Below are 17,567 nucleotides of genomic sequence, written 5' to 3' on the forward strand. Positions count from 1 at the left end.
AAAATATTATTCACGAGGCCCTACGCGTCTTTAACTATCGATGGCGATGAGTTGAGTTCGTACAAGCGCTGGAGAAGCAGCGCATAGTCCACAGCCTCGAGATCTCCCTCCATTCCAAAATGCCGAAGCAGTGCCACCAGTTCCTGTTTGTGCAGAGGAATGTTGAGTTGGTGCAGCTTCGACAGCAACAATGGCATTGAAACGAGCTGCAGTGGTGAATTTTCGGAGCTGGCCATGTACTGCGGCGAGTCTTGCAGTCGCCGCTGAAGCTGGGCAAGGAATCTGTCCAGGTCCAGTTTCCCACCACCGCCTTTGCCTTTCACAATCATTTGCCTCACGACGCCTCGAACTTTGGCTTGCAACTCGACGGATAGAGGAGCTACCCACTGAGAGAAGGGCGCCAAGTCGAGGAAGTGCTTGGACGGCGAGCCAATGTGGAGGAAAAACTGGCTGATGAGATGAGTTGACACGTCCACTTTGTGGTGAACCTGAAGGAGCTCCTTGAGTTTGGTCGGCGTCAAAGGATCAAGTGTCGAGGCTTCCAAAATGCGTTGTTGATTTCGGGTGGTCACTGATAAGCCCGTACCTCTATTAGTAGGGCTGCTGGAAGTCGAACGTCGAAGAGGTGAGCTCGGACGATTCGTTCTTGTATTGTCCGTAGCTGAAGGTCCATGTGATAGATATTGAAAAGCTCGCGTTGGCAAGATGTTCCCCTTCAGATTAGCGAACTCGCTAGCTATCTCCAAAATCGTGATTTCAAGGACGCGAAGACTGGATATTGTGCTGCAATCTCCATCGGTAGGCGACGCGTCATGGGCACGCTTACTCGTAGGAGCACTTCGAGCTGTGCTTCCAGTTGGCATATTTGTTGACTTTGAACGCGGTGATAAAGTGGCTTTAGTCGTGCTAAACGAGTTTCCGATCGCTAGAAAACGCTCCCGAGTCACCACAGTGGGTGATCCAGAGCTACTGCTAGTGGTTTTCTGATGGAGGTTATCCCCATTGTCACCAGCAAGAAGGTGCATCACTGCTGCTAGTGCATCTGAGCTCTTTAGCAGCTCAGTATCTCTGTTCTCCGCTCCGTCGGATTTTGTATTTCGCAAGAATTCCTTGGTAAAATAGGCCTTCAAGTCTGCTGCATTGAAGTGTCCTTTGTTGTCCGTGTCCAGAGCTCGAAACAGTCTCTCCATCTCGGAAGGTGACATGCCCGTAGTGAACTTCAGCTGGAAGTGTTCCAGGACTCGATCTTGAAGGCTCTTTCTCTCCTGTCCTTGCTGATACGCTAGCAAGTACACGAGCAAGCGCGCAAAATCAATTGAGCTATCGCGTTCTCGCTCCCTGGAATTATCTGGAAATCGCCGGTGGAGTACACGGATTTTCCATCCTGCCATGCTTTGATGATCACGGCAGATAAGCCGATACGCTTTGTTCCAGTCCTCACACCGAATCGAGCCCATGCCATCCCAGTCAAACGTCTCGAAAACCTTTTTGATCTCCACCAAAGAGTGTGGTAGTCTCAGACCCTGAATTAGAGTGTCCCAGTCAAACAAAGCGTCAAAGAATGTGTCACAGGGAAGTGCATCTCGCGTCGGAGGCTTTGCGGTCTGTTTTGTGGCAGATTCGTTACTGTTTGTGATGCTTTGTACGAACTGCTTCAGCATGTCTTGTTGCACTCCAGCAACTCCCAGCTCCCGCAGCATGTTGGTCAGTTCTTTCAGTAAATTGGTTTGAGATATCCACCCTTTTGTTTTGTTTGAATGGTCATCTACCACGCGCTGTAAGTCATACGCATCGCAGCATTTGGCGAGGAGTTTCTTGATCGACGCGAAATCTGTTGGTGAAGAGCTGCTATCGACGTCCTCAGTATCACCAGCGGAAGCTTTACTACGCTCATGATGTGTTTGCGTTCTCCAACACCGTCTCGACAAATAGTCTTTCAGAGCTTTCGCATCAACAGTTCCGTCATGGCTGGAACTGACACTTGAGAAAAGAAACAGCAGAGCACACACCGACAACGGATACGCCTCTGCCTCAACGACAAACGTATCGTAGAAATCTCGAATCGAAAGTCTATGAGCTGCTCCAGTTGTTGCCACCAGCTCCGACGCGTAGGATTGGAGCCGCTCTTGCTCTTGAAGAAGGTTACGCCGGATGTAACTATCGAAAAAGTGCTCATCGTTCAGCTCCGGAGACCCAAAAATCAACTTGAGCAGCACATCATACCTCAACAACGGACACGTTGGGTTACCATCGGATTCTGTCGCATCTTCTGGTACTGCCAGTACTTTCATGATCACTTCCAGGTCCTCTGAAGAAATATGACGCTCAAATATCCGCTGAAAGTGTCTCGTTGAGAGCGTGTACGTTAGCTTCGGGTCCACTTTTGTTAGAATCTTGGTAAGCTGGGTCAACACCTTTTCCTCTGTGCGTGTATCACCAGCGCACAAATTCATATAAATGCTGCGCCAAAACTCCCACCTCAGCGCTCGTTTGAAAGGTTTCGCTCCGTTCATTCCTGGATTGAAATCTTGCGGAAATGGGCCGAAAATTGCGTCCAGAAGCTCCGGGTACGATAAAAACCCTTCAGTAGTTTTGTCTTTTTCGTTGCGCTGAAGAAAAGGATGAGCGAGTTGAATAGTTTCATGCTCTTCAAGTGGAAAGGGCAACTCGAGTGCGTGGCGCTTTACCAAATCCTTGTGAAATACACGAACCAACTCTCCAACTGAGATACACTGGTCACCGTTCACGTCATATTTCGAGCAAAGCGCGTCAAGAAGCTGACGAGTACCTTTACGTCCAGGTGGGAATCCACTCTGCAAGTATTTATCCAGCGAAACGAGTGACGTTCGCTTGGCTGACTCACGGATATCAGGCAGTGCGTAAATGAGAATGTCCGACAGCACGTCTACAAACTCCTGGTAGTCCAGCTGAGCACTTGAATTGAAGTTCATCCCCATACACACCTCGATTAGGCGTACCTCGCTGATATCTAGTTGGAACTGGTCTGCTAGCAGGTAGGACAACTGCTTCAAGCGCACAAATCCTGTTGATTCGGCGTCTCCTTCTTTCAGTAGTTCCTCCAAATGCTTCACACCGGAGCTGCGTGTCAGATGAACTACAATTAATCATACGGTATCCGAGATTTACCACCTAGTCAAATGTACTTACAATTGCAACTTGCTGGCAATTTCAACCAGTTCCTGTTCGTGAAGATTGACGATCTGCAACTTGGAGCTAGATGTCGATGCTTTGCCTGATGATGGAATAGCTGTCGCTTTAGTTGGGGGCTTAGTTTTGAATTTCACTGGCGAAACTTTGACACTTGACGACTTCATTACTGCTCGACTTCCTGGCGACCAAGCACGAGGAACCGATTCATCCGATGATTTTGGGCTAACTGCGAGTTTAACAGAGTCCAGCTGCCTACTAAGTCGCAGATTGGCGTCCTGCAAGCTTGAAATGACGCCCATCAGTTTTCTGTTCTTTGATTCGAGGATGACCGCCTTCGATTGGGGATCAGAGGTCAATTTTGATGGATCCGCCTGCGCAGATGCAGCAACAGCTCGAGACTGCCAGATATCGAGAGATCGGAGGGCTTCTCTTATGTTGACCATCAGTTCACCTCCTCGATCTGTAGCGAACTGGTACAAAACGTCCTGATAGCAGCATCAACATTAGTGGAAAGAACCTTCAGAGTTTGGATTTGACTTCGTAAGGTTCGTACCTCCATCTCGTCAGTGACAGGGTCTGCACCATTGGCTGAGTCCGGGTCCAGATCAAACAGAACCTCGCACACATGACTCAAGGGCACCAAGGGGTGTTTTCTCGCGTCACCGTAGGAGAAAACTTCGCACAAATCCAGTGGCGACAACTTCTTCACGTGCATAATGCGCTGGAACCATTGGTCCGGTGATTCGCGCGAGCTTTTGCTGTCCCAGCTTGAGCTCGCGACAGGAGACTGTGTCTTCTTTAGAATCCCTCGAGGTCTTCCAGACATGCTATCGTTTAACCTGCGCTCCTGAGATGACGAGCGAGACGCGGTGCGATCTATTGCGACGTGTTTTCGAGATGGCAAACTCAAACTTGACGAAGACAGTGTGCGTCGTTTGAATTGACCTGTTGCAGAGGAAGAAGACGGTCTTCCCTCCCCGTAACGATTCGACAGTCTCTTGAACGCGGCTTCGATACGAGAATCGCACATCTACACACAGGACTAGCACTCAAAAGCAGAACAACGAGCCAACTGTCCATCAAGCTACACACCTTCGACTGCCGGTTTACATACGCGTGGAGATAGCAGGTTGTTGATAGACTGAAGTCACGTTAAGACTTTCAATGGAAGATGAGGCTACCAGGTCAGGAAAAGAAGCTAGACGGACTTGTTATTCTTATCAAGAGAAAAATAACTTCCGGTTGACGAAGATAAACTCGGTCCAATATATATAGGAGACAAACAACACGACATGTAGCGCTTACTTACGCATGACCAGGCCGGCTTTGTGGTACTTTTTGCGCAGGAAGTTTCTAACAGGGCCCAGAACGACGACGTACTCGAAGAGAATCACGCTTGCTACGTTTCCAACCAATAGCGCGAAGTACTTGGCTCGGAATGAGAACGGCATGGGGATGTCTGGCAGCACCACCACATTCGTGGCACTTGCGATCCGGAACAAGTCGTGGACGACACTTGGTTCGCCGAGGATGAGGTAGACATCGAGTGCTACCAACAGGGCGAAGACAGTCACGAGCAGATAGTTGCGCCAGATTGGTGCGCGATACCGTGAGCCGAAGCTGAACACCCACGCTGCGAGCTGTTGCTGCGTGATGATCGTGAAGAAGAGCGTCGTGGCCATGCTGTTGTCGGAGAGCAACCACCACTTGGCCAAGTCGACGTTGTCAGGGCTGAACGGGCAGTACCAGACCTCGTTGATGAGCATGTGCACGCCGCTGAAGAGGAAAACGACGTTGATGAGCTCTTGGCCGACGATAGAAGCCAGTGTCGTCGGCCCGATGAGGCTGGACGTTGGTCGCTGCTGGTTCAACGTCGGCAAGGGTTTCGACAGCGTGATCACGTACGAGAGACCCACGAGTGTGACGCCATCGGCCAGGATGAAGCACCACTCGGACATGATGACGGCGTGATACCACTGGAACAAGCGCAGCGTGGAGGCGATGACGCCGTACATGATGAGGAACTTGACGGAAGCGAACGACGTCGCCACACTGCAACGACCTTCACGGCAAATGTCAACCACCGACTGAATCGTCTTGGGTTTGCTGGTAAAAGGCGAGACTACCGAAGCTTCAGCGTCACTTAGCGCGATGCCAGCATGAGCAATACGCAACGCTCCACAGTCGTTTCCTCCATCTCCACACATACCCGTCACTGCGCCAGCCTCCATGTGCATTTTGACACACTCCACCTTGTTGTCGGGCGTCATGCGGCTGAAGATGCGTACATTTAACAGCATTTGTTTCATCTCACCCACTGCAGTCAAATGATCAAACGCTGCACCAGTGACAGCAAGCTCAATGTCCTCACCATCAGCTAGTTTCCGTTTGAGCTCGTGAAGGTCGTAAGAGATCGCATCGTCATCAATATCACGCCACACGAGTGTGCTGATTGACTCGCCAGACGTGAGCATTTCACCAAGAATTACCCGTGAGTCTGGAGATACCATTCCACTACTGCGAGCGATGTAGCAGCCACACATGGCATTGTCGCCCGTGATCATCACCACACGGATATCGCCTGCCTTTAGCTGTGCGATGGCACCCGCCGTGTCCTCCTTGAGCTCATTCCGGAACAGAATCAAGCCGAGCAAAGACAAATCCTCGTCCACTGCGTCGCGGTTCGACAGGAACGCATCGATCTGCTCATTCGTCCAGTCTCGCGGCAGTTCACGACACGAAAGTCCCAGCACGTAGCATCCGTCCTTGGCCAGTCGATCCGCCACCGACTTGTAGTCTCTGGGAACGCTGTCTGGCCGACTCAGCTGCTCCATGCGCTCGTACGAGCCTTTGCAGAAGACAAAGAGCTGGCCCGTAGCTCGATGGCGCACCACAACGCTCATGGACATGCGGTGGTGGTCGAAGTCGAAGCGCTTGACGAACTCGAGCTCGTCTCCGTTGGGTGACGTCACAACCGGTTGGCTGCCTTCGTGCTCCACGAGTGTCCACCGCGTTGCCTCGAACATGCGCACCTCGACCTCGTTACCAACCAATTGGCCATCGAGAGACCCGACCGAGTGGCAAGTAGCCAGCGCGTACTGTGTCTGCTTCGAGGCTGAGACTGTTGCTGTGTCCTTGACTACAGGTAGGAAGGAGGCCGACTTGGTGTCCACAGGCTGCACTCCGAGGAAGTCGAGGCCTTGCTTGGTGAGCGTTCCCGTCTTGTCGAAGCAGAACACGCGCACTTTGCCGCAGAGAGTGATTCGCTTCACGTTGAGCGAGAAAATACCCGATTTCTCGAGTCGAGTTGCTGCATTCACTTGGCCTACCGTCGTAACTACGGGAAGGAGAGGGCTTACCACTGCAGAAATGAGGAAGATACAGTAGCAGAACGCCGTCATTTTGTTCGTCAGCTTTCCGTTGCTAGTGAGAAAGTTGATACCGAGGTAGCATCCAACGAAAGAGTACACAAGTAGCAACGCGATCAGTGCCTTCAGATGCTCGTCGTACTTGAAGCGCATAGGCACAGGGAACAAAATCGACTGGATCAATTGTCCCTTGGTGGTATGGGCGCCTGTGGTTTGTACAACTCCATGGATCTCCTCATTGCGACCCGAAGACAGCACTCGCGTTCCCGAAAACAACGTGTGCTTCTTACCACGACCCTCAGCATCGTAGATTGTAGCGCTATGGTCCGGGATGGGAAATTTCTGGACTGGCATGGACTCACCGGTCAGCATGGACTCGTCACAGACTGTAGTGCCCTTCACGATCACCATATCGCAAGGAATAATCCAATTTTCAGGAACTTTAACGAGGTCACCGGGAACAAGTTGCGGCGATTCAAGTGTCTTCCACTCGTTATCGCGGAACACGGAAACCTCCGTGCGATATCGCGTCATCTTGACGATCGCAGCTTGCATTTTACGCTTCGTGTAAATGTTAATGACGGCAGTTCCCACCACTACGAGCGTCATGACGATGCCCAAGTTCCAGTACGTGAAATAGTACCAGACGTAGTAGCACATGATCTGGTAGATGTAAAACAGCGTGAAGAACTCCTGGATCAGTGACTTCCCCACGGATGGTAACGCGACATCGACCGCATTGGCTCCAACAGTCTGCAGTCGACTCTCGGCTTCTGTAGTTGATAGTCCGCCAGCGTCACGCATAATGTCTCGGTGGGTCTCTCCGAGTGCCACTGCGCCAGGCACGAAGCGCTTCTCAGAGTCGTCGTAGATGTACCGCAGATGCTGAAAGGTGAGGAAGCGAAGGGAACCCGCTTGGTTCACTCGTACAGTTTCTTGGTATCCGCTGAGCTTGCTCTTGTTCGAGAAGACCGACTCGATACGCTGGACCAAGTCCGAGACACCGGAACGGTCAGCAAGGAGCACTTCGGTATCGTCGCGCTTGAAGAGATGCACGTACTCAGCCTTGTTTAACTCGACCCGCAGACGGAAGAAGTTAACGATCTGCTCTCGTAAGAGCACGATGGAAGCGAACCAGCCAGCGGAAAAGAGCCAAACGATGAAGAACACGAGAGCATTGTCGCTGCCGAACAAAGTGGGCGTGAACTTCGCGTAGTAGTCGCAGATAACGATGATGACGAGAGCGTTGAGCGCCAGCGTCGCCGCCACAAAGTAGCTGAACACGACGTAGCCGACCTTGGACGCCTTGTATCCCGTTTGGAAAACGCTGTCGCTTGCAACGCGCTGGATGTGAAGATCCGAGTCGCGTACGTGAGAGTTTCGGGCCTCGCTGTAGCCTGCGACAGACTTGAGCGGCGTTGCAGGAGACGTCAACAGCTTTCGAGCCATCTCGTCGACAGACTCATTCTTGCTTTGGAGCACGTGCTTGTACGCCATCCAAAGACCGATCAGCACAAACACTGCGAGGTACAGGAAGTAGACGAGCAGCAGCTTCCCTTCGCCGTAGGAGGTGAATTGGGGCGTCACAGTAGCTGACTCCGATACACAAGCGGCTTTCGCAGTGGCGTTCACTAGACCGTCCGTCATCAGACTCGTGCATTGGGCACCAACAGGGAACGACGCGTTGTTGTTGCGCGAGTTGCTTGGCGACGTCCAGAAGACCGTGGAATCGCGCGAGTCCTCTTCCAACGTGGAGTTAGCACTCGCACACTGCAGCTCGTACGTCATGGAGCCCGAGGAGAAGTCCGTGACGACCACTTGCATCCGACAGACGGAGCTTGGTTCATCGTAGTAGAACGTGGGCGAGTCGGGCGTGAACTTGTGGTACGGGTAGTTGACACGACGACCTTCGTTCCAGCCCTTGCGGTAGAACTCGTCGTAGCTGCCGCCAGTGGGGAGATTGAACTTGGTGTAGATCTCCATGTTCGAGCTCGAGTACTGGCAGCAATAGTACTCTGGGCTGTGGCTCACGGGGCAGGCTGCGAAGGCAAGTTGGTTGGCTTGCTCGGCGTGCACGAAGGCCATCGGCACGACCGCCAACGCCAGCAGCGACCGGTGGATCATCGCCGAAGTCGCTCTCTTCTTGACGAGGCAAGTTGGAGAATGAGCTCCGCCACCGCCAAGGATTTGCAAGTGAAAGCGACTCAACTCAGCGAGACTCTACATGTGCATGCACACCAGCGGTAATCTGTGACGTGTGAGAATGGTGATGCGCGATGGACCTTTTCGTAACGGCTGGATGGTCCTCCAGTGACGGTCCACTTCAACGTGGGGCCAGTAAGCGTCCAGCATGTGTCCACATCACGCCCGACTTGTTCGCGTGGTAAGATCTCCTGGCGGTGGGTCCTCCACTCGGTAGTCGCGTCACGATTCAAGTCCATCGGATTCGTCCAAAGACGGAGACCGGAGCAGTGGCTCCACTGCCCAGCGGAGCCCTCCCACACGTTGGCATCCACGATAAACGCAAGCAGACAGCAACTTCCTTGCTCGTCACAACCGCCGCGTCATTCTCGGATTCACTCGCGCCTTCTCACTCCGGTATGGCAGTTATTGTCCAGGTGGAAGTGACCCCTGACCAGGTCCAGCTCACCTGGGGCAACGGAAAGACCAGGTGACGTCACTGTCGTCCATAGGCTTTTCATGCTTGACTAACCTTTTGCCACTGCTGCAGTTCGCTCCTGCACGTGTGGCTGCGTGACAACTGCCGCTGCTCGGCCTGCTACCATGCTGTAGCGTTAGAGCGCATCCTGGACTCGTCCTCCATCGCTCTTGACATCCAACCCAAATCCGTGGACGTGAACCAGACCCACGACATTCTTGAGGTCGTTTGGAGCACGGAGGACGCTCACGAGTCCATCTACACCATTGGCTTCCTGGAAAAGTACTCAGGCTTTGCTAACGAGGCCAACGACGTCGGCCAGAAGCTCTGGAACGTTGCAGACATGGCGTCGGAGCTGCCTCGAGTACGATACGACAGCATCATGGCGGACGAGAAGGGGGTCCTCGCCTGGCTCGAGAAGCTCCACACGTTCGGGTTCACCATTGTCGGCGGCGTTCCGTACGGCCACAAGCGCGTGGAGGATGTGGGGCGTCGCATCTCAATCATTCGCAACACGTTCTGGGGCGAGAGCTCCTGGGACGTCAAGGACATCCCGGACCCGACCAGCCTCTCGCTCACGGGCGGAGCTCTCTTCCCACACACCGACTTGTGTTTCAGTGACTCGCAGCCTGGCGTGCAGTTCCTGCACTGCCTCGAGCTGACCGCTGCCAAGATCGAAGGCGGGGAGAGCACCCTCGTGGACGGCTACTTCGTGGCCGACAAGATCCGTCGAGAGAGTCCGGAGGCCTTCAAAGTGCTCACCACGGAGCGCGTCGCACACGTTTTCTCGAGCAACAAGCACCACTTCCGCTTCGACGGGCCCGTGATCCGACTGGACCCGACCGACGGATCTGTCAAGGAGCTGCGGTACAACCAAGCGCTCCTCGCTCCGCTGGAGAACGCGAGCAAGGAACTGTACGCGGCGTTGCAGCTCTTTGCCCACGAGACGCGCAGCCTCGCCAACCTGCTGCACTTCCGACTCCACGAAGGAGAAATGCTCGTGTTTGACAACCGACGCATGATGCACGGACGAACAGCGTACAATGCAGTGGACACGCGGCGTCACCTGGAAGGCTGCTACCTCGACTACGAAGAGTTCCAAGGACGTCTCAAAAAGCTGCGAGAGAGCAGTGCGTAAGAACCCACGCAAGTAGCACCCATTCAATGCAATCCACCGCTCTGTAAAAAGCCAGCGAGTACGTCGATTGGGATCATGGAAGGAAGGAGACTTGTCCTTGGTGGCTCAGTTGGTTTCACGTTTGGGATGCAGCGTCCCTTGCCATTCCTTCTTTGGCCGGGCCCCCTCGCCAAGCTCTGGATAAGCCGCAGTTCGAGAGGATGACGGTCGAGTTGACAGCGATTGCGATTGTGTTCGCGTTGATGGTCTCCGTGGAGGCTGCACCGGACCCGATGGACTATCCGGCGTGTCCTCAGCGCCACCATCCCGACTTTTACTGCTGCACTACGTCGAGTAGCACACGTGAGGTGTTTACCAGGTTCACACGACCCGTAGGTGGCAGCTACGAAGCCGACTATGCAGTGGGGTGGGCGCAACCAAGACAAGTCAACTTCCCGTACGCCCGCTACACCCCCGACACGCCCACGTTCACGTACGAAGACCCAGAGGCGGTCTGTCGTCTGCAGACTGTGGTGGTTGACGCACTGACTGGCGAAATTCAGCAGAAGCTGCAGTGCGGCAGTGAAAACGCGTCAATGGTAGAGGATTCCCGAGACGCGACGGTCTTCTGGACCTCGCCATCGAATCCGAGAAACAACAACGCGTCCTTCCCAGTTGGAGCTCAATGTGTGAGCCTCATGCTGGACGACGGTAGCGTGGACGAAGACAGCAAAGCTGCTTGTGTAAGTGAGTCCCTGCTGGGAGATTTCCAGTTTACCAGCTTTATGGAGCCCTCGCTGGTGCTTGTGTACCTCGTCTACTTGGCGTGCTTTGCACTGTTGGCGTGGTGGAACTTCCACAGCAGTGCGATTCACCACAAGAACTGCTCACTGACTGAAGGTGATAAAGCTCTTGCCGCTGGTGGGGTCACCGAGTTCAAAGGAATGATGTCGCGGACCAAGTACGCCCTCCTTCGCGAGCCCAACGCGGAACCTAAAAAGCTTTTGCAGACTGGGTACTCTAGCTCAACTCTGGGGCGACTTGTTTTCGTCTACTTTGTGCTGGTGAGCGTCCTGCTTCACGTGTTGCTGCTGGTTGTCATCTGCGACTACTACGGCAGCTTCACCCCTCCACTCTTTGATCCCCTCAGTGCGAACGCGACGGTCTTCTTCCTAGTGTGGCTATTTGCTGCACTGTGGTCGATCGGGATCGTAGCGTATCAGCGAGATCTCCCCAACTTTTTCCGCGAGCCGAGTCCGCTGCACAAGTGCGAGTTTGTACACATGTTCAAGAGCAACGATACAGAGATCATGCTCACCGACAGGACTGGGATATCAGCGCTTGTTGCCAAAGTGGAAAACTGGTTCAGCAGCTCTGGTAAACTACGCGGCTATCAGGAGACCGTGCGTGTCGAGCTTGTTGATGGTCAGCGCATGGTCGACTTTCAACACCTACGATACGTCTACGACGAAGACCCAAAGCAGTTTGTACCGGCTGAAATCTCCGTGGGACGGACGTACGCCGACATCGGCGCAGCAGGCGGCTCTGGGCTAACCTCGACGGAAGCGAAGAACCGTCTCAGGATGATCGGGATGAACGTCGTGGACGTCAACATGCCCTCGCTCTTGAGCTCGGTACTTCTCGAATTCCTCACCATGTTCTACATCTACCAGATCATGTGCTACTACGTCTGGTACTATTTCACGTACTGGAACATGGGCATCGTCATGACGCTCGTAGTGGTGGGAACTGCCGTCATTAACATTTACACGAAGCGTAAAATGCAAGCTGCGATCGTCAAGATGACTCGGTATCAAACGGAGGTTTCCGTGTTCCGCGACAATCACTGGCAGGTGGTCGAGTCACCTGAACTGGTGCCTGGGGATCTGGTGCAGGTGCCGGAGAACTGGGTTCTGCCTTGCGATATGGTGATCGTGAAGGGCGCTACAGTCTGTGACGAGTCCATGCTGACCGGTGAGTCCATGCCAGTCCAGAAATTTCCCATCCCGGACCATAGCGCTACAATCTACGATGCTGAGGGTCGTGGTAAGAAGCACACGTTGTTTTCGGGAACGCGAGTGCTGTCTTCGGGTCGCAATGAAGAGATCCATGGAGTCGTACAAACCACAGGCGCTCACACCACCAAGGGACAACTGATCCAGTCGATTTTGTTCCCTGTGCCTATGCGCTTCAAGTACGATGAGCATCTGAAGGCGCTGATCGCGTTGCTACTTATCTACTCGACCATTGCATGTGGGATTGGGATCAGCTTTCTCTTGGGCAACGGCAAGCTCAACAACAAAATGACGGCGTTCTGCTACTGCATCTTCATGATCTCTGCTGTCGTGAATCCACTGCTACCTGTTGTGATCACTGTCGGACAAGTAAACGCCGCTGCAAGACTTCAAAAAGCGGGTATTTTCTCGCTCAACGTGAAGCGAATCACTCTCTGCGGCAAAGTGCGCGTGTTCTGCTTCGACAAGACGGGAACGCTCACCAAGCAAGGCCTCGACTTCCTCGGAGTGCAGCCTGTGGACACCAAGTCGGCCTCCTTCCTACCTGTAGTCAAGGACACAGCAACAGTCTCAGCCTCGCAGCAGACACAGTACGCGCTGGCTACTTGCCACTCGGTCGGGTCTCTCGATGGCCAATTGGTTGGTAACGAGGTCGAGGTGCGCATGTTCGAGGCAACGCGGTGGACACTCGTGGAGCACGAAGGCAGCCAACCGGTTGTGACGTCACCCAACGGAGACGAGCTCGAGTTCGTCAAGCGCTTCGACTTCGACCACCACCGCATGTCGATGAGCGTTGTGGTGCGCCATCGAGCTACGGGCCAGCTCTTCGTCTTCTGCAAAGGCTCGTACGAGCGCATGGAGCAGCTGAGTCGGCCAGACAGCGTTCCCAGAGACTACAAATCCGTGGCGGATCAACTGGCCAAGGACGGATGCTACGTGCTGGGACTTTCGTACCGTGAACTGCCGCGAGACTGGACGAATGAGCAGATCGATGCGTTCCTGTCGAACCGCGACGCAGTGAACGAGGATTTGTCTTTGCTCGGCTTGATTCTGTTCCGGAATGAGCTCAAGGAGGACACGGCGGGTGCCATCGCACAGCTAAAGGCAGGCGATATCCGTGTGGTGATGATCACGGGCGACAATGCCATGTGTGGCTGCTACATCGCTCGCAGTAGTGGAATGGTAGCTCCAGACTCACGGGTAATTTTCGGTGATGTTGAGCGAACTGGTAGCGGTTTGCATGCAGAAGTTGGAGCTGTGGAGTGGCGCGATGTGGATAGTGGGGTAGTAGTTGATCATCAAACGGTCAGGAACATGGTACTACAAGGAGAGGACGTGGAGCTGGCAGTGACCGGAGCAGCCTTCAACCGTCTCAAGAGTATGGGCGAGATGAACCAACTGCTCTTCTACGTTCGCATCTTCAGCCGCATGACGCCTGACGACAAGGTGGAGTGTGTCAAAATGCACATGGAGGCTGGCGCAGTGACGGGTATGTGTGGAGATGGAGGAAACGACTGTGGGGCGTTGCGTATTGCTCATGCTGGCATCGCTCTCAGTGATGCGGATGCATCCGTCGTCTCGCCTTTTACCAGCAAACCCAAGACGATTCAGTCGGTGGTTGACATTTGCCGTGAAGGTCGATGCAGCTTGGCGACGTCGTTTGCGTCGGTCAAGTTCCTCATCATGTACGGCGTCATTGGGTCTACCTTGAGGCTGTTCCAGTGGTACAACGCTACTATCCTGTCGGAATGGTTCTTCATCCTGGCCGATGGCTTTACTCTCGTGGGTCTCTCGTACGTGATCACCCTGTCGCAGCCCCTACCAGATCTGCGCGACCAACGTCCTACATCAAGTCTTATCGGGCCATCCACACTGCTCTCAATCCTGGGGCAAGAGGTCATCAACGTCATCTTTTTGCTATCCGGCATCTATATGCTCACCTCCCAGCGCTGGTACTGCCCGTTCAGCCCCGACAACGTCGACTTGGCCAAGTGGTGGCTACTATCGGACAACCACTTGGCGACAACGCTCTTCTTCACGATCATCACACAACAACAGCTCGCCGCGTGGATCTTCAGCTTTGGTTCCCGCTATCGAGCATCGATCTGGCACAACAATCCGCTGTTGGTGCTGTACGCTGCTCTCGCTGTACTCGACGTGTATCTCCTGCTTGGTCCACCGGGTACACTCACTGACAAGTTTCGCATCTCGAGCGGTACGAACGTGATGGTGTTGCCGGACATCCCGATGCCCCTGGCGTTTCGCTCGCAGTACTTGGCGCTGCTGCTGGGCAATGTGACGACAGCAATCCTGTTCGAATACTACGTGGTGCTCGGGCCGGTGAGAGACTGGCTGCGACGCAGGTTTCACAGAGACCATCTCTCTATGCGCACTTGAAAACGTGCCTTGCGTCACATGAGATTTACACCCACCGCCAAAATTCGGGGGTCAAGAACTGGATCATTAAAACGCACGATGATAGTTGTTTTCTGTATTACTGCATGACAGGCAATTTCGATGATCGTTCGAAACAATAGGCCTTTAGCTTCGTAATACCTGTACTTCCAGCACCACCTGTCCGTTTCGTACGCTAATGAAGTCGAAAACCTACCACAGTCATTAATCACTCCCGTTCTGCAAGTATGTAGAGGATACATCTCCTCAACTCGACAAACCATGAGCGAGGTAAAACCACAACAGCATAACAAAGAGCGGAGAATCAAGATGGACGGACAGGCGCTGATAGCGACTATATAGAAGCAGCTATCTGGCTAGCACTTGTGCAACCCAAGCAATCTGCATTGCAAACGCTCCGGCCTGAAGTTTTTGATCCGTCATGTATCTGAAACCAACGCTGCTTCTCCAAATACTCTTGGTGTTACGCGCCGGCTTCAAGTAGCCTCCAAACGGCATTGTTTTGGAGGATAGCGCGACGGAGTGCGTCAGACGCTTTTCAGAACTCTCATTCCTACTTTTGCCTCTTCACTCGCAAGTACCTGAGCAGCCACAGACTCCAGCAACCATGAAAGTCTTCACCGCCTTGACCTTCGTACTCTCCGCATCGATGATTGTGACCGGTACTTCTGTGGCCGCTGATGGTTGTAAACCATCACGAAAGTACCAAAGCGCGGTCGAAGCCTCCTCGACCTCTAGCTACAGCGATCTCGATGCAACCTCTTCTAGTGGTGACTCGTCCGTGGATGTTGGCGGCGACGACGACTCCGTTGCTAGTCACGTACGAGCTTATGACGACTACGACGCAACCGGCTCAGCATCATATTCGTCGTCGCGCTCGATCTCAACGCCCTTCCAGAAGGTGAAGTCGCTCCAAGCCCGTGTGCAGGGCGACATGCCCAAATGGGATGCCGACAACCGGCGCTTCGTGTCCAAATACTACACCACGTTCGATGAAAAGTACCGAGCTGTGCTCGACACTGTCAACATGGCAGCCGTCGAGGGCGCTCTCAAGTACGTGCAGGCTGAGTGCATCAACGCGTCGGTGGTGACCGACTGCAAGCGCAAGAACAACATCCAGTACGTCGTCTTCTACGAGACGACGGTGGTGCAGCCTGCCGCGTCGATGGGATATTACGCCAGCGCAACGGATGAGTCTGACTATGCCATTGAGCACTGCCCATTCATGCCGATGGATGGCGGCCAGTGCGACCCGAATGCCGACGGCTCATTCCCAGACGTGTGCAACCAGTACATCGGAGCTGCCGGCCAGCCAGACTTGGGGTTCTGTGTCGGTGGATCACTACAGGACAACGAGGCCATCGCGCCATACCCGCACAACTACTGGTTCTCCTTCCCAAACAGTTGTCCGCAAAGTCGCTGGAGCGACAAGACCGACGCCTGCCGCGAGGAGTATCCTGGCGGTATGTGCCCTCTCGGAGTGGAGCCCAATGGAGAGGCCTGCACGTTTGCGTACGAGGTGCTGGGCTACATCCCGCTGGACGACGTCGTGGGTATCACGTCCTTGGTTAATCCGGAGACTGGGGCCTCCTTCGCGAACTACTCGGAGTTTTGCACGGCCGGAGGTGTGGAATTCAGCGTCTCAGTGTCGGACGATGGAGTCACGTGGCTGGATGGTCTTGATTTCTGGGCCAACCCGGGCGACAGTGACGCCAATGCTGAACGCGCGGAAAAGCTCGTGTCTGCTTACGGCGCACTTGTAGAGAAAAACTCAACGACGACTGACGGTGGTGAGATGCAGCCTCTGCCAACTGTGAGCGAATTGACGACTGCCAACCCTCCCTGCTACGAGAACAGTGAGGTCTGCGCTGAGGCCGAGTTTGGTTGTAAGCGCTCGTACCGTTCGCAGATCTGCGAGGTGTGCACGTCCACTGATTCGAATTGCGTCAAGAACCTGTAACTTGGGTATTCAGGTTAGCTGTGTAGCAAAAGGTATTGATTTACACTAGAAATGACTCCTTACAGTTGTACATTACGGCGTTTCCGTGCTGTTGTTCCTTTGATGAAGCCAAGCAAACTCAAAGCTGTAATCCACTCCTGGTGACAAGCAAATAGCAGTCAGTTTGGGATATTAACCGCCTAAACCACGAACCTACCCATTTGTGGCAGCTCGGACTGCATTGTCATAGTAACCCAAATGATAAGCTTTGGCTGAACCATAAAAAACTCCCGTTCCAGCACAAAGGCAAGTTGCTGTAGCGAGAAGCGATTCACTAGGCGGTTCAGCACACACACGAGAAGTATCAAAGACACAAGTTCGAGCATCCCGTATCCCAACACACTTTTGACCTTGCTCCATAGCTCATGGTGCGTGAGATGAGCGAGTTGGTGGTAATATCGACGATTGGGGAGGTAAAACAGGATCACCATGTACCCTCCTTGCAAAGGAACACGAAAGCAGTTAGCAACAAGCAACTTGTATCGAGGGTGGGCTGGCTCACCATAAATAATAGAGACCAGCACTTCTGTAAACTCGATAAGCAGCATGAACTCCGTCAAGAAGAGCACTTGCAGTGCCTTCTTGAGTAACCGGTGGTGTTCCTGACTGGTAAGTCTGTTGAGGCCGGTTCTTTGTCCAGCGGAAGAGGTTCCAGTGGATTTGGCTGTGGATCCCAACCGAACAGACGATGACAACGAGTCGTGTGATGCATCAATTGGAGCTAGAGAGCAAAAAGTAGCAGGAATATCGCAATCACCCACTTGCATATTCATTGTCGGCAGTACCTGCTTCTTCGTTACGGGGCGTGGGGTAGAGTCTCCCG

The 17,567-nt window shown here is 53.6% G+C and overlaps 4 protein-coding genes across 4 annotated transcripts; 2 read left to right on the forward strand and 2 right to left on the reverse strand.

Moving 5' to 3' along the window:
- Positions 1-20: 20 nt before the first annotated feature.
- Positions 21-3,997, reverse strand: KRP23_14843 (uncharacterized protein; the record flags this gene model as incomplete). Its single annotated transcript, XM_067885715.1, has 3 exons — positions 21-3,099; positions 3,169-3,656; positions 3,725-3,997. 3 exons carry the CDS (start codon positions 3,995-3,997, stop codon positions 21-23), a joined length of 3,840 nt encoding a protein of 1,279 aa, XP_067736999.1.
- Positions 3,998-5,494: 1,497 nt separating this feature from the next.
- Positions 5,495-8,663, reverse strand: KRP23_14844 (putative cation-transporting ATPase 13A5; the record flags this gene model as incomplete). Its single annotated transcript, XM_067885716.1, has 2 exons — positions 5,495-5,509; positions 6,531-8,663. 2 exons carry the CDS (start codon positions 8,661-8,663, stop codon positions 5,495-5,497), a joined length of 2,148 nt encoding a protein of 715 aa, XP_067737000.1.
- A 476-nt stretch (positions 8,664-9,139) lies between these two features.
- Positions 9,140-12,416, forward strand: KRP23_14845 (Gamma-butyrobetaine dioxygenase; the record flags this gene model as incomplete). The annotated part of the gene is made up of 4 exons (XM_067885717.1): positions 9,140-9,210; positions 9,271-10,328; positions 10,469-12,289; positions 12,370-12,416. 4 exons carry the CDS (start codon positions 9,140-9,142, stop codon positions 12,414-12,416), a joined length of 2,997 nt encoding a protein of 998 aa, XP_067737001.1.
- A 2,936-nt stretch (positions 12,417-15,352) lies between these two features.
- On the forward strand, positions 15,353-16,705 carry KRP23_14846 (uncharacterized protein; the record flags this gene model as incomplete). Its single annotated transcript, XM_067885718.1, has 2 exons — positions 15,353-16,035; positions 16,384-16,705. The coding sequence occupies 2 exons, from the start codon at positions 15,353-15,355 to the stop codon at positions 16,703-16,705; spliced, it is 1,005 nt and encodes a 334-aa protein (XP_067737002.1).
- Positions 16,706-17,567: the final 862 nt, after the last annotated feature.

The sequence above is a fragment of the Phytophthora ramorum genome (assembly GCF_020800215.1).
Source record: "Phytophthora ramorum isolate Pr-102 chromosome Unknown Phyram_PR-102_s0023, whole genome shotgun sequence".
Lineage (NCBI taxonomy): Eukaryota > Oomycota > Peronosporomycetes > Peronosporales > Peronosporaceae > Phytophthora > Phytophthora ramorum.